The sequence below is a fragment of the Seriola aureovittata genome, chromosome 13, assembly GCF_021018895.1.
Source record: "Seriola aureovittata isolate HTS-2021-v1 ecotype China chromosome 13, ASM2101889v1, whole genome shotgun sequence".
NCBI lineage: Eukaryota > Metazoa > Chordata > Actinopteri > Carangiformes > Carangidae > Seriola > Seriola aureovittata.
In genome coordinates, this window is record NC_079376.1 from 17,505,726 (window position 1) to 17,522,440 (window position 16,715).

General features: G+C 41.9%; 2 protein-coding genes across 3 annotated transcripts; both read left to right on the forward strand.

Moving 5' to 3' along the window:
- Positions 1-1,009: 1,009 nt before the first annotated feature.
- On the forward strand, positions 1,010-9,325 carry LOC130179680 (glutamate-rich protein 1). 2 transcript variants are annotated; one of them, XM_056392643.1, is made up of 6 exons: positions 1,010-1,075; positions 1,978-2,118; positions 2,315-2,461; positions 5,915-6,304; positions 7,365-7,559; positions 9,071-9,325. In XM_056392643.1, exons 2-6 carry the CDS (start codon positions 2,052-2,054, stop codon positions 9,187-9,189), a joined length of 918 nt encoding a protein of 305 aa, XP_056248618.1. In that variant the 5' UTR covers positions 1,010-1,075; positions 1,978-2,051; the 3' UTR covers positions 9,190-9,325. The 2 variants fall into 2 exon arrangements, with proteins under 2 accessions (XP_056248618.1, XP_056248617.1); XM_056392642.1 differs by having other exon boundaries at positions 1,017-1,322.
- A 2,988-nt stretch (positions 9,326-12,313) lies between these two features.
- Positions 12,314-16,498, forward strand: zgc:193593 (uncharacterized protein LOC564090 homolog). The gene is made up of 2 exons (XM_056392756.1): positions 12,314-12,558; positions 13,810-16,498. Exons 1-2 carry the CDS (start codon positions 12,508-12,510, stop codon positions 14,101-14,103), a joined length of 345 nt encoding a protein of 114 aa, XP_056248731.1. The 5' UTR covers positions 12,314-12,507; the 3' UTR covers positions 14,104-16,498.
- Positions 16,499-16,715: the final 217 nt, after the last annotated feature.

Below are 16,715 nucleotides of genomic sequence, written 5' to 3' on the forward strand. Positions count from 1 at the left end.
TTGTGACCACTGACCATAAATAAATTTGTATTTTCATATTTAAGATAGTTGGTTAACATAGCACGGTTTTAAAATTTTACCATTGTGAAAAAAACAATTGTCCAAAAGTCTGATTACCTGATCACAAGTAAGACTATCTTGCAACCAAACTCCATTAACACACACCCATTTTTTCAATACTGCATACATTTTCTCATTTACTGTAAGATGATAAAATACAATGTTTGAATCCTGTTCATGTCATATAGTTGGAGTTATACCTGTACTCAAGGATTAATAAATAGAGAGTGGGATTTACCTTCTTCAGAGCTGACATTCTAGGTGGATCCTCCTCCTGCAAAGCCCGTTCACATGCTGAGGTCCCAAGCCAAGTTTGGAGGGTGCGCAAATCCTAACTCAGCCCGGTGCTGATGCTGAGCCATGAGGTGCCTGTTTAGTATTCTCATCTCGCTTCCACCCTGTCCTACAGCTGGCTTGGTGTGCGCACGCCCAAAACCGCTGTCATTACAGGATCCAAACACATGGGGAGCTCTAGCCTGATGCATCACACTCACGCTTCATGAAAGAAAGTTGGCAGTTTAAATTGTCATTAAAAAAATAAATTGGCCTTGATTTTTTTGGCAGGAAGACACGCCTGTTCAACTGACTTAAGATCATTTTCAAAGAACAAAGAGTCACGGTTTAATTCGTCTTACGCTCAATATCACAGAAGCAAATGACTTTGAGAAAATCTCAAGTTATTATTCCCTCAGTCATTTTCGTCAAAATACACCGTGGACAGGCAGTGTGAAAAGTATATGTTATATTCTAGATATCGTTATAAACAATGCTACTTCATATGCCGATTTGAAGAATGGATTCGGATGAGCCAGGCAATACATTAAGTCATGATATACTTAACACATATCTTTTCTGATAACCAAGTCCACGTAAAATGGACATTATTTTGAATGGAATTTGGCGCTGCGGGACGAGTCCTGAGGTCCCCCACCCCTTGTTTTCAGTGCTGCCACACTGTGTGTAGTAACCGGTGGAGAGTGCAGCTGAAGAAGTCTGAATATTATTGCACTTTGGTGTATGTAATTAATTGCTTTTAAGTAGCTCTAGCTATTTCTTAACACGCAGGGTTACCACAACTCTTACTACTTCACCTGTGCGTATTATGTAGACACCTCGGGTATGAAGCGAGCTAGTTTTAAACGCTAGCATGCTGACTAGCTTGCTAGCATGTTAGCTATAGCTGCCTAGCCATCTACAACATTCATGTTTGCACCTTCGCCTCCAGTGAGCTAGGTATGTCGATATGGCACATAGGAAAGAAGGTGAGCCTTATCATTGTCGCCTACAACATTACGGAATGCATTCCAAAACTCTCGTTGTGTTGTTTGTTCCTAGTTAGCTAACGTGGCTATCCGACTAAGTCTCGCGTAGGTTACAAGCTATGTTGTAAACAAATGCACGTGTACTATGGTCAAAGAATGGCTATCTTAAGTTTTTTCCCACATCGTGTTTTGTTACCTTGTCTAATGCAAAGCCATTGTAATTCGTCAAAAGCAGGTTACGTTGACCGTGTATAAACGTATCTGTCTTTCATTAAAAACCTGTAAAACTTAGTTGTGATTTTTGAAAGCTTGACTATTCTTTGTAGAGTTGTGTTTGCTAAATACTAACATTTAAATGAGTGGCTGGGCATTTTGCCTGTCGTTGGGGTGCAGTGTAGTGCTTTTTACTATTGGTGTAGTAGTATAATGCCAAGAACATACACTTAATCCATAAGGCAGCATATCTTCTGTTAGTTGGTCTAACTGGTTGGCCTAAACATATGGGGTTGATAACCATGCTTCATTGAATTGCATTGCTAAACTGATTTTAGCATGAAGGGTATGTTTCAGGGGCCCTACAATGCCAATGCATCTGATTAACACATAGTTAACGCACAGTTTTTTGTTTTTTTGTTTTTTGTCTTGTGTCATCTAGTATTTCAGTCAAAAGTATTCCAGAGGCTTTACCCTGCAGGTCCCAAATTGGAGAAGGAAGCCAGCCCACCATGCATGGTAGAGGCTGTAGCCAAGAAAACCTTTGTGAAAAGAAAAGCCTCTCAGAAGTACACTGTTGCTGGTAAGATCAGAAACTTGCTGCTTACAAACGTTTTAAAGAATACTTCTTTTTTGACTTTTTGCCTTTGATCCTCATCCCTCTTCTCAAAAAAGCATACATTAACATACCGACACACCATACATACAGAATTGCTGGCACCCTCCTATTTTTAACATAGGGTTTTACTACCTTTCTTTATTTTCCACATCTGTCTCAGGAGATGCAGGGCAGATGCAGAGTACAGCCAATCCCTGCAGGCGGATGTACACAGTCCTACCTCCTCCCGCAGACTACAAGACACATGCTGAGAAATCTGTCACACTCCCCCAACTAGACAGCATAAATAGTGCCAAGGACCCAGCTGGTAAGTCGACCATAATCTTACATTTATGGACCTGGGCCATGCACCATAAAGCTTGGCGAGATTTACGGCATGGGGATTTCTCCAGGTTGGCTCTCCCAAGTATTGAAGTCACTCTTTCTGATTGTCTCCGCCACTCTAGTTAAGGGAAACAGACAGTGATAATCAATTGTGTTCCTGAACTGAGGCAAACTTGAATGCAGCTCAGATGGTGTTTGAGCCTGGCCAATATTTTTTCACTTTGAACACTCTATTAAATGTGTTGTTTTTCAAAGTGCGTATATCACAGCAAGGAGATACTTAGCCCTTGTTGATGCCATCTTTGAGGCTGAATTGTGAGCCGATGTTAATGCCAAGTTGAAATGTTCTTGACCTGTGACGAGTAGGGTTGGCTGTCCATTTGATACAAGGATAAGTTAGATGCTTCGCAGTTGATATGCATCCTTTAAAGACTGTTTATTTTCATGAACCAATGATAAACCCAGGCTGTAATGAAATCCCTGTCGTTACATGAGCATCTTCATGTACATCTCCCTTAATACAGATCCCATCCACCTGACAGGCTTCTGCTTTACCTCAGTGAAATAAAAGAGATTTGTAAGCTCAGACAGTGGCGCATCCAGAGATACTCACTAGAATAAATGATGAGGTTAAGTTTGATTAATTGCACTCAACAGCCTAACAGAAATTAATTGAACACGTTTTAGATTTAGTGGGCAGTGAGCCTTGATGGAAATTGCAATCCAGAATCCTGTTTAAGGTCAAATTGAGTTGGACTTTACAAAGGTTTCTTGATAATAAAGCAATCAATATAATATCATAGAAACACTAAAATAAGAACTTTTTGATGTGATATAGTAATGAGCAATGTGTTAAGAGTGAATAAGAAAGCTTCATTTCATTTCCCAGAAGAGTTTCCTACACTGTGTTGACACCTTTTCACTGCAGTCTTTACTCGCAATATTACATAGTAAGATATGGATATAGAACTAATTTAAAAGCGTCTTGCATATTGATGTGCTCTTGTAGGCTTCATCTGGTTCAGGGAATATTTCGAGAACTAAATCTCTGATCCATAATTTTTTTTTCAGCTGCTTCTGTGTTACAGCACTTGTATTACTGCACACCTCAGTTCCTTGTTGCATGAATTCTACACGATGTTGGAAACATCCCTCTGAGACTTTGCTCCATGTTGACATGATTACATCACAGTATCACATCTGCAGATTTGTCTGCTGCACATACATGCTGAACATCTCCTGTTCTACCACATCCAAAAGGTGTTCTATTGGTTTCAGATTTGGAGGCCGGGGAGGTCACTGAAGTTCACTGAACTCATTGTGGTGTTAATGAAACCAGTTTGAGATGACTTTTGATTTATGACATGGTGCATTATCATGCTGGAAGTAGACATTAGAAGGTGGGTAAATCTTGGCCACAAACTCAGGTAGACCTGACCCACCATGTGCCTCAGCAGAAATCCAGATTCACCAGACCAGACTACATTTTTTCAGTCTTCAAATGTTCTGTTTTGGTGAGCCTCAATCTTGGACATGTTGTTCATTCTGATATGCTTTTCTGCTCACCACAGTTATAAAAGTGGTTTTCCCGAGTTACTGTAGCCTTTCTGTCACCTCCAACCAGTCTGTCCATTCCCTTCTGTCCTCTCTCATTAACAAGGTGTTTCTGTCCATAGAACTGCTGCTCACTGGATGTTTTTTTGTTTTTGGCTCCGTTCTGGGTAAAAACTCTAGAGACTGTTGTTTGTGAAAATCCCAGGAGATCAGTATTTTCAGAAATACTCAAAGGAGCCCATCTGGCACCAACAATCATGTCACGGTCAAAGTCACTGAGATCACACACACACACACACACACACACACACACACACACACACACACACACACACACCATTCTGATGTTTGATGTGAACTTTACCTGAAGGTCCTGACCTGTATCTGCATGCTTTTATGCATTGCACTGCTGCCACATGATTGGTTGATTGCATAATTAAATGAATAAGCAGGTGTAAAGGTGATTCTTGTAATGTGTGTATACACTCTGCATGAGCATTCAGTGCATTCAGAAGCAACATATTGAGGTGAGACACCATGTTTCATTCACTACCAATAAAGGACAGAACTAATAAAAGTCATCATGATGTTCTGTAAAAGATGTGACTCAGCTGAGGTGACCAGATGGTAGCAAGACTGTCTACCACATGAGGAACAAAATGATAGCAAGTTCAAGTTCTCTTTCACATTTTGCTAAATTGGTGCTCATATAGACACATGATGACGTAAAGGACTCTAGTTTGTTATCACTTCAGTCCTTGTTTGACTAAAATCAGCTGTGACTCCTTTGGAATCTTTTTGTTACTATTGTGGTCAGTGTGTTGCTGCTTTCTCAGCTGCAGTATGTTCCGGCTGTCAGCCAGTCAGGTGCCCACTATTGTGAACGGGTCACTGACAATTCGATGGGTGCTGATTTCTTTGACCTTATAGTACTTCTTGCGTTGATAAGTAGGGGAGTTGGAGAGGGAGCTGCTCAGCCAATAAGAGTCCTGTCTCTGCACGGGCTCACATTAAAGCTGTAGTCATTCCTGGTTAAGTTTAAAGTTATGCATAGTGTTAAGATATTATATAAAAGTGATTTAACAGTGTGAGAAAAAATTTTACCTGAGAGTAAACTGCCAAACAAATCAAACTGCAGAGCTAAAACAGAACTGCAGGAGCCCTAATGATGATTTCCACAGGGAAGGAGGAATGTGGTAATGTTGTGTGTGCGCATTTATGCGCATTGAGAAGCTGCTGCATAACCTGAGCAATCGGCTCCTTTTTTATTTTTTCATCTTTCATCAGACATAGTGCTGAAATCAAAATAAAGGAAAATTTACAAGCAATATGGGAGATGTAAATTTCATTATACATGATCATTGCAGAATAAATTAAAGACTGAATAGAGGGTTTTGTTTGCTATTCTGTCAAGAGGCACCACATAATACCTCACATACAGTATACTGATTCTACTGTACTTGTATTCACTGCCTGCAGTCTTAGGTTTGTTCCATGTAAATCCACGAATCAGCAGGTTTTTTTTTTTCCAACCAGAGGCCACATGAGCTGATTTCATGATTAAAATGCAATCAGTGAAAAGGACCGAGTATCTAATTAGTGGAATCAGCTGGTGCAGTGATTGGCTGAGGGAGACATGCAGTCTCTTAGCTCTCGATGCCACATTATTGGACACTACTGGAACTCAAACCCCCTAATGGTTTGATTGCAGATGCCCCCCAGCCAAATCTGTTCCTTTAACAATTTGAACACAGTAAACTGCCATTTGTTCATTTCTGATTCAGGCCCATCACGAATAGAGATGCATAGTGGAGACTGTAATGGATTAAGTTTAACAATGTTTTTGAAGCTAATCAAGAGCTAACCATCTTGTTGCCCACAGAAGAGAGCGTCCATGAGAGCAATGAAGAGCTAGACCAAGATGAAGTGCAAGAAGAGCAGAAAACAAAAAGGAGAAGAAGGAAAAGGAAAAAAACTCTTCATCAGGAATCTGGGCAAGGTGATGCAGCTGCAGGGAGTGAGTCCAGCACAGGTCAGGGTCAGACGGCCGGGCATGAGGGAGGAGAGCACATCAGCAGGAACAAGAAGAGGAAGCTGAAGAAGAAACGACACAAAGAAAAGCTGCTTTCCATGGGCGCGGTGCCCCGAGCTGCTGCCCTGGAGTTCACGTACCAAAAAGATGGCGAGGAAGAGGAAGAGGAGGATGACGAGAGGAGAGCTGCTGAAGTGTCAGACTTTCTCAGGACAACACTTGAAATCTATATGTCAGATTGTAAGTGACTTTTTAATGTAACTGTTTTGCCTTTTTGGATCGCAGGTTTTTGCTCTCTGTGCTAAATCTTCTAGTCATTACTAAAGCTAGTGCTGCAATATTCCTCATTCAGTGTTAATATTTGGAAAATGAACACCCTGACATAACAAATTTGATTTGGATTCGCTTTGGGAGTTACTATGCTCAAAGCTGGTGCCATTCATAGATGTAGTTTATAAACATATAATTAAATGCTGTCAAAAGCTGAAGGCATGTTAATCAAAACGAATGCCCAGAATTTATTGCACATCTGTGCCTTTTTTGAGACATGATGCGACATGAACTTCACAGAAGCGCAGTTAAAAACATAGCATCAGTAATTTGCTTAAAGTATAACGGCTAAAATTGCAGTGCTATATAAATGTACCAGATGTGCCTGAACAGCTTTTAGTTGTCAGGCATATCCGTATATGTGTGCTGAAACCAACCCAAGGAAACCAAAGTAAGAAAGCTCACTATGACAAAAGTCACAACATTGTAAAAGTTACAAAATAAATTATGTTTAATAAAAGGGGATTATTTGCAGCAGACTGACAATACAAAATCCAGCCTACGGAAAGCAATTGCTCTCTTCGGTCACTGAGCTTTTAATCAAAGTTTTTAACTCGCCAAGAGAAAAAGTTCATTAAGATGCAGGCAGTGTGTTCTGGAGATTAGGCTCTGACCAGTGTGCAAAACAAGAGAAAGCTGCTCAGTCCTTGGTACCTGGTTGAGCAGCCTTGTAAATGAGCGAGACTAATAATGAATTGTGAGACTGCACATATAGTGATTCACACAATTTCTGAATATACGAGTGACGGTTTTCCCATTTTGATGACACAGGGTCTAGACAGTGTAGCGTAAGCAACAAGATATCGAATAATGTGTTGAACAACTGTTGCTGTGTATGGTGTTAAAGGCTCATTGCTTGTTTTGACAGCTTGAGTTGACAAAACACTCCTCTAATATTAAACATACGAAATAATGATGTTGATGCTTTTAATTAACCCATCACCCTTCTCCTCGTCTGTACTCTCAACAGCCTCTCTGCGTGTAGACAACCCTCCTCTCCTGTCTGGCACAGTGGATGACCTTCTGAGCCACGTATCCAGTGGATGTAAGCCTAACTCTGTCCTGAAGCAGCTCTACATTCTCAAGGCCTATGTTCAACGGAAAGAGACAGAGAAACTGGAAAAGGCACTGAAGGAGCTCTATAACAACTCCTGTATGTCTGCAGGTCAGTGCATGGATCAGTCAAAACATTTAAATTGTATTTTCCAAGAAGAGCAAGAGGTTAGTTATGGAAAGAGAAATGGTGAGAGCCCTGCTGATGAGAGCCTGACTTGTATCTAATGCTGCTTCAGCATTCATCCCTGGCCTCCTCTTGCAAGGATCTGCCCCAGGCATTTCACTGACCTGTCCCTGCAGGTTAACACTTGCCTCTGTCTGTCTGTGCTTGCCTCCCATTCTGTGCACCCTTGCATTGATATTTATTGTTCACCTGTACGTACCTGCCCTTGATTTGCAACACTAGGGCTTTTCTTGTCCATATTACATCTCTCATGCCGATGACCTCCACCGTGAGTTAACTAACATGTTTCAACTTGTTCATGTTGCCTTAACTCTGTCAACACCCAAAGTGTGTGTGTGTGTGTGTGTGTGTGTGTGTGTGTGTGTGTGTGTGTGTGTGTGTGTGTGCGCGCGCCTGTGTGCTCGCGCGCTATCTGGCTGCATAATAGGATCAGCAGGGACTTTGCTGTTGTCACGCGCACAAGTTTATGTGTGTGTGAGAACAAGAGTGAGACAGACCAGCAAGGAGATTGAGGCTACTGCCATATCAGTGGTCACAAAGTGACGCCTGTCTCTGCCTGTCTCTGTCGCCAAGACGACACCGTGTAAAAACCAGTTTGCTATCTTGCAAACAGCACCCACAATAGAGCCGGCCTTAGTTGTGCCTATCCCCTCTATGCACCTGCTCCACAGCTGCCTGCAAGCTTTTCTGCCCCCCTCCCTCCCCACCCACCTCACACTGTATGAGTCATGCTACAATTCACTGTTTTTAAATGCTGCTGTTTTTAAATGCAACTCTGCCAGCAGATTGTATCAGAACAGAAAAACAGTAATTTGAAGAATTCCTTGTGAATGGACCTTTTGTTTTAAGATTTCTTGATGTATTTGAGACATTTATGAAAAGTTAACATCCACCTTGTAAAATCAGCATTCTGTATTTTAATTTAACCCACATCCACTGCAATGCAGGAGCTAATCCATGTGCTCGTGGAGAGGAGTGCTTTAAAGTGGCCTTCCAGCGAGTTCACTAAAGCTCTCCTCACTCTATCTACCCTTGCAGTGGCAATCAGTTGACTGCAGAAGCAGCTCTGAAGCACATTTCCTTTGAGGGTATTTTACTGCACCCTGGAGATCCTCTCATGAATGATATTGGCTTGCCTGCTCCCCTTTACACTGTCCATCTTATGTTCTGCACAGACTAAATTGAATTCAAATTTTTGAGGATAAGTAAAAGAAAGATTCAGTCGTGGATGGGAGACAGATGTTCGAGGTTGAATGGCTACATGCATAGAGTCAGGAAGTAGATTTGCACTGTGGCAGGAGATTTTGATTTCTTATGCTCAAAATACAACAGCAAATAAGTCTCTTTGGTGAAAACCCCGACTGCTCCTGTGGTATTGTGTTGTCAGCAGTCTTAGCTGTAACTGAAATGTTTCTCTCTGTCTCTCTGTGTTTAAGGGGAAGCCGCTGCAGTTATTTCACTGTTCCAATACTGGATCACAGACATTCTTCCCATGCAGAGAGACGAGAACACAGGGCTCTCTACAACACACCCAAGAGACTGTCAGTCACGCTGAGATAGAGAGACTACTGAAGGATTATTTCTACCACTGGATATTGAAATTTTCTTCCTATATTTTGCATTGCAAAATGTTGGACTTAACATGATGGTGTATAAAATATTTTTTATTAAATATTTTTGCTTTTGGGTAATCCATTTTCATGCCTTTATATTGTACAAGAAAAAAACAAGGCCAGTTAATCCTGATCTTTGCAAATCCTTCCACCCACCATGAGTAAGCTTGAAGTTGTCATTATCAGCCAAGCTGTTACTTACCTGCCTGTTTGTTCGAGTTGTTTTTCATGTAGCTCAAATTAATCGAACATTTAATTGGTGTTAACATCGCACTTGTCCTCCTCATCTAACCCCCTAATTACTATAGAAGTAAATGTCAGCTCTGCCAGAGCTCCAGTATTCTTTGCAGATGTTATGACATTTAAACTCAGCCGGTTAACCTAATGGCATCTCAATTATCTACAGTACACTCCCCGCAAATCAATTTATGACCACGTTACTATTGCATGTGTCTTTTCAAATTTGGTATTTCCCCTAACTGCATTAGATTAATTGATAGTCTTCGGGGAGGTAATAGTGATGACACCAATGGTGTCTCAGCAGATATTCATTACTGGGCTGAATGATAAAGAACAATAAATAGTCCCCTTGCATTATTCCCACCAAACTCTAGTTGCTGTTATCTAACTGGACGCTCAATATAGCAACACAGTGTGTTGTTGATGGATCTTGGGATACAGTACCACCCAGGGAGTCAGTAGCTTAACCTTCTGCATCACCATACCTGTCTACAGCTCAGGTAATCTATTCTAATACATTTACCCATAGCTGAAAGCCAGGGGGTGAGTTCAGGAAAAGGGCAGAGAATTATCCTGGCTGGACAGTGCCATTGTGATGACCTGTGTGAGAGCTGTCTGCCACGCACCAGCTTCAGAGGGGCTGCTGTCTTTGTCAGAACCGGGATGCACCGGTAGAAATCCAGCAGGTTTCTACTGAGCGCTGTAACACGCATCTCGGAGAGCGTGTCTGTCATATTATATGGTGAACAATTAGCATGGGGTCAGCCATCTGTGGCCTCCATTCATGGATGGACGCACCAGGTGCTGTGTCTGATGGAAGTTCATGGGCTCATTCTGCAGACATTAGCCAGAGGAGACAATAAGGGCAAAGACCACATTGCCTGTTATGCTTATGTAACATAGTATTGAGTTCATCCTTTGTAGTTTAAGCTCTTGGTCACTTTGATCCAGACTGAAATATCTCAATGACTAATCAGTGGATTGCTATAAAATTTGGCACAGATATCAAAGATGCCCAGGGCTTGAATCCTAACGAATACGGCAATCCTTTGATATTTCCTCTAGCATCATCGGTAAGTGATCCAGTGAAATATCTGAACCTCTACTGACTGGATTGGCACAAAATTTGGCACAGACATTCATGGTTCCAATGGAGTGACTTTTCCTCTAGCGCCACAATGATGTTCACATGTAGTTTTGAGGGGAAATGTCTCAATAAATGTTGGATAGATTTCCCTTACATTTGGTAAAGACATTCATGTCTCCATCAGGATGAATTGTAATAACTTTGGTTATCCCTTAAATCAGATGTAATTGGTATTTCTATAATAGCTCACATTCTCACAGCTCTCATAACATTGTTTTTGGCCACAGCAGGCAGCTAAAGAAATCCATTATAATTTGCCTCCACACAGAAAGGCAGAGGAGCATTTAGCTACTAAGAGACTAAACACACAGTAAAATGTAGAGTGCCTAATGGATTTACATAGACCAGAAACATGACTCTAAATGATTGCTGAAGTTGCTTACTATCTTAAAAGGAGTTGTCAATGTTGTATTCACAGCTAGTTTCCTTTGCCCCCAAAATGGCCAAAAGTTACTGCAGGTTTAACTTTTCATGCACAGTGAGATCCAAATTTGAATCTGTCCAATCATATGGTTTATAATTATATTCCCATTTACCTCAGCTTTGCTTTATGCTTACTTCTAATTAGCAAATGTAAATATTATAGGCCTACCTGCAGAAGGTCATAATATTAGTGCTGTCGTGAGTGTGTTACCTTACGTTGCCTGTTTTACATTTTCCAGCATTGATTAGTGGGGTTTTTTTTCTCTGTATGTCTTAAAAGCTGTGTGGTTTCTTTTGCCAAACCCACCAGGCATCACAAGTCTCAGTGGCATCATATCAACTTTGCAGCATTATTGCCAGGGTTTGAGATTATTCATGGATGCATGAGTTGGGAGGCAGAATCGGGACCTATTACCAGAGATGAGGAGAAGGTCATTGTTGGCTGCTCTCGCTGGAGAGAATTCCACTCGTCCAGCAAGAGAGACGTTATCAGCACAGCTACCTCATTATAAGACCTCCCTCTAAGCTCAGGACCCTGAGGCCAGGAAGGATATTAAAGCTTACAGAAATTTGCTGACATGGCAGGAGAAGCCATTCTCAGCATCAACAGGAAAACATCCAAATCAGCCCACATGGCGGATTCTAGTGGTTCTGGCTTCAGATGACTTGGGCTTTTTGTATAAGGCTATTAAAGGAGTTGCTGAAGTCAGAAATCATTTACACTTGATGCTAATGTGCTTTACCTCTACCAAGTAAAGTCAACAAGTTTTCATTCATCACTTTCCACTTGGTTTTGGTGTTTCACTCAGTTACACTGAGCAGAAACCAAAATATTAAAAATGTCTGTATGCACAGTGTTATCTGCGCCTAATGCTCCTTTTATATATTGATAATCATCAAATGTGTACAAGATTAGAAAAATACTTTACGTTTAATACAATGGACTGTGTTCCACTGTTATGCAATACATCAGACAAAACTATGCATACGATGACTAGGTGTATTTTATTTATTTTTGATTACAGTTATTAAGTTCAACAACAGAATTTTGTAAAACAATTATACAGCATGATTATATAATTTCATTATGACACCACTTTCACTTTAATATTCAAATGTCACCCAGTCCTACGCTTGATTCAACCTGCCTTCTGTTTAGACTGACTTCTTTGTCCCCGTGTGCCAGCTCCTGTAATCCCCTTAGACGCACCACCTGCAGACTGCCTGTTATGTAAAGACAGGGCGTTATAAGGGCTGGCCAGACTGTCCTGCATCAGATAGCTGTGCACAGGTTGAAGAGTCACACACATACACCCGGACGGACCCTCTGTCGGTGGGTTTCCCGTCCTGGGAGTCCAGGGAGAGGAGCTTCAGAGAAAGATATTCAGCTGTTATCCGGCCTTTGATTCATCCCTGATCTGACAGGAAGGCCAGCGTGGAACTCTCCAAAATGATTTTCAGACTCCCAAGACTGACTCCAGGCTACATCCGGCTGCTGCAGGTGAGCAGTTGTGAAAATTTAACGTTCAAAACATAAGGAGGTTCTGGTTTGGATATTTGAATGCTAATTTATTACAAAGGTGTATAACTTTTAATGTCAAGTAGTAATTGTAACCACCTGCTGTGTATTTTCATGTGCTGGGATTTCTTTTTTACTCTCAGATGCAGAGTGACACTAAAGCTGTCTGCACTAGCGGGTATCAGGGGCTTAAAGTGCTGAGTCGTTTAGAAGTTGCCTGCAGTGGATTGAACTTTATTGCAGTTTATCTGCACCAGACAGTTTGTTTTGATTTTAAGATCTTTAAAATAAAAGTGCAGAAAGCCCTCTTAATGTCTTGGGTTTGAAGTGTAGGTTGCATGGTGCTTGACATGCTCTGTCTTTACTGAGGAGTAGAAAAAAGTGGCAGATGAAATAACTTGACGGTTTTGGAGTGCAGCCGTTGATGTAATGAATATTTGCAAGGTATGGGCTTTATGGGTAAGTACAGTTTTATAGGCTGAGATAGCATACAGCGTACAGCCATTTTTTTCAGTCAAGCGTCTCAACAGATTCCGTAGTGACAAGATGATGAAATACAGCACCAGGATATTATACTAAACATGTCATCCAGGCTACTGTTTCTGTGATTGTAGGATGCATTTTGTTTTAGCTCACAAAACATAATGACTTTTTTTTTTTTTGTTGTGCTGTTTACCAGAAACAGTGGAGAAATCCAAGCCTACAACAGTCCATTGCATTGTAAATGGAAATGGGAACTGAGTGAGTGAGCCACAGGAATGGCTTCTTAACTGCCTGTGACACAACTCCATTAGAAACTATGAAGTTTCTATTATTTGCTCCTCTCTGCTCTTTATAATTGTCAAGGGTCCGTGAAGGAAATTACCCATGTTGCAAAATAGACAAGCTTTTTGTTTGTCAGAAGAGACAGACTGCGATTTGCTAAATGAGAGAAGATGGGTTTTTAATCTCTCGGGCATTGGTGGGAGGGTTGGATGAGGTGGGGGATGAGGTGAGCACATTATGGCTCACTCATTTGATGCAGACGATTGTTTGGAAAAATGGGCTTCAAAGCATGTTGTCTTCCTCTCCTGTGGGCTTTCGAACTAAAACAGAACATTAACAAATCATAACTCTGGTCATTCTCTGCAATGATATCGTTTTATTTCTGGATCGCTTTGACAATTTGTCTTTCATGCGAAAATCCAGCAATCACCTGATCCCGTTTCACTTTCCACTTTTGTCTTCTTTCAGACCCAGGCCTACCATAATGTGTCTGTGACGCCGCCAGCTGAGAAGACCATGCCTGGTATGGCGGTGCTGCTGGGGGCTGTGGGGATCGGCATGTGCGGCTACAGCTCCAGGCAGTTGGCCCTCTACCATCGGCCCTCTGCCCGTGTGCTGCAGTGGGTTGGCACACACACTGATGCCAGCATGGCGGGCACTGCGGCCCACAGGACCCCCCTCCTGGATGTAACTCGTCGGGCCAATGCCTGCCAGGAGATCCCACCTCCCTCCTTTGTCGGCGAGAAAGTTCCCTTAAAGTAACCTGTGAATTATGTTGGCTGGCCCACATAATTGGTTGAGTTCCAGTAACTACACTTTTGCACATCTACGATTGTAGCTATGCTGGCCCATTGCACCAATGTGGCCCATGTGCTCTCTAAAGATGTGCTAGTGTGGAGTTCTGGCTGAACCTGTATGTTGGCAGGAAGTTGAGAGTGATATCTTATAGTAATATAGTGCAACACATACAAAAATTGTTTAAATTACACTGGATTGCATCAATTAGTCACTAATATTAGAGTCTTAAATGTGCTGAGAGGACACTAGGCAATGTGAATGATTGGATGAGTACTTAATGATGCTGGAACTTCCCAAAGACTGTTGCTGAATGTAGCTTGAATGAGCTAACATCTTTAATTTGGAGACATTGTCTGTCTTTTTGAGGCCTGCCGTAATAAGGGACTGACGCTTGGCAGTGCCCCTCTGCACACAGATGGTTGGCAACCCTCTCTCTGTGCCCCCCTCACACACACTCCCTCCCACCCCAACCTTCCCCAGGCAGACAGCCATGTGTAAGTGCTTGAGCATCCCATCCCTGTCCATGACTTCAATTGATTTCCTCTGAGGAGGAGCAGGTGCCATCCATCAAGAAGCCTGGGCATTTTGCTGGCGCGGTCTGGCATCGGCTGTCAATCAGGAGACAGCCGTGGAAGGCACAGGTTGTGGCTGAATCAGTGACTTTGTGTTTTCAGAAAAGTTACATTCTCCAAGAGTTCAGTCAGGGTGGTGGAAAAATAGCTGGGAGAGTGGCTGAACAGTTTTGTGAACAGAATACATATCTTAAAGTTTGTGTAACATTTGATATCAAGACCCGAGTCATGTAAACAACACTTGCACTAATACGCTTTGCTGGATTATGAATCCTAATTTACCTGGCTGAGACGTTGCAGATGGCGGGTGGGCAAGGTAGAATGGTGATTCCTCCTGGATAAACCAGTGTCCTCGGTGGGGATTAACCCAGGTAGAAAATCACTCCTGGCACACACACTCATTAATCTAATCTGGTATTAGACAGGCAAGGACCCATGAGAGGCAGACTGTTCCTGTGCATCCCAACTTTGTACCATTCCCCCTGCGGTGTCCACCATTTGTCCTACTGTCATACGTGGATTTATAGATTATGGGATTGGGAAAGGGTGTTTCCATTTGGCAGTTAAAAGGGATTTAAGCTTCGGCGAGACACTGAGCGTGGTTGAGAATGTGTGCAGTGCCTTATAGATCGCACAGGGTCACACTGTCTTTAAATTTACTGCCTCTAATGCTGAGTATGGACATGTAGAAATCTATCGAATCTGATATGATGGTGTTTCAAGTCGTAAAAGGGAGAGTTTTATTTCTCCATAAACAAGAAGACAGGAGGAGGAGGTTTTACTAGTATTCTGGAAAGTTGTGAAAAATGAGGATGTGTGTGTTTCATCACTTAGAGGTCAGCCAGACCTTGTAATCCATTTTTTCAGAGCTGAAGAGCCATCCTTGTGTGTCTGCCAAATTGGACCAGCGGCTAGTTGTGGCAGCCTGGGAGGTTTTAGAGCCCCAGTAGTGACAATCGAGAACGCTAGTGCAGTAGGTCACCAACAAAATTGTCATAATCCACTCAGCAGAGGGAGCTAATGGCTCCAACTGGCAATAGACACTGAACAATTGGTCACCTTATTCTGGACAGTGACTGACACCCATAAACAATTTCGCAATGGGATTGTGATGGTATCAAAACAACACGATACTCATACTGGGTGTTCATACACCTGAGTGAAAAGTAGAGGGTATATTGGGACTTTTAAAACTTTCCTTCCGGCAACAACAGATTCGGGTACATGTATGATTCGCCCTGGTCTTCACCTGCTCTAAAATCCAAGTCTGAAAGTATTTGACATGCTGGCACTCAGTGCACTTTATAATCATGTTCAAGCAATGCACTCCCATGAGTGTGAAATCAATGTGGGTAGGGGTTGGAGGTTGTGTGATGCACCTGGCTGGTTTTGATGGATTCTCTCTACACTGCAGTGGTGCACAGTGAGCACAGAGCACTGTGCAAACCTATTGATCTCAGTCAGAGAGCGAGGGAGAGCTTGTCTCCATACTGCAGCAAACTTCCTGTTTCACTCAGCATTGTACAGTTTATGAGGGAGAACTGCTAAGACAGTGCACCGACAAAAGGAATATCTGAAAACATGTTTTCTTTTGGAATAAAACACAGTATTCCTCTGTCTGCTGTGAGTTTCATGCATCAGTGCTCATCCATTACAATCCATAAAGGACTACAAACTGGAGTCCAGCTGTGTCCATTAGAAGAGAGATTTGCTGTGTTAGCAAAATAATTGTTATTTGATGACAAGATGTTAGAGGACTCTTATGAAATAAAAGCATTTGGCAAACATGCTGCTCTACTGTTGCACTTTAGTCACACCTGTGGGTCTCCTTGTTTCTGTACAGTGCTATGCGATGAAGTTGTTATTTTTGTACCAAAAAATAAATATGTTTGTAGTCAAAGTGCAATTTATCCTCTTTTAGACAGCAGCTGTCTACAATGATAGAAAACTTACAAATAGCCCTTTTAAAGATATGGTCAAGTAAACAAATTGGGGGTCATTGAC

Bases quoted from the DNA above. Each gene is read 5' to 3' on its own strand.
- LOC130179680 (XM_056392642.1), top strand. The intron at 2,462-5,914 runs GTAAGTCGACCA...TGTTGCCCACAG, and splicing joins TAGTGCCAAGGACCCAGCTG to AAGAGAGCGTCCATGAGAGC. The intron at 6,305-7,364 runs GTAAGTGACTTT...TACTCTCAACAG, and splicing joins TGAAATCTATATGTCAGATT to CCTCTCTGCGTGTAGACAAC.
- zgc:193593 (XM_056392756.1), top strand. From the start codon at position 12,508: ATGATTTTCAGACTCCCAAGACTGACTCCAGGCTACATCCGGCTGCTG. The intron at 12,559-13,809 runs GTGAGCAGTTGT...GTCTTCTTTCAG, and splicing joins GCTACATCCGGCTGCTGCAG to ACCCAGGCCTACCATAATGT.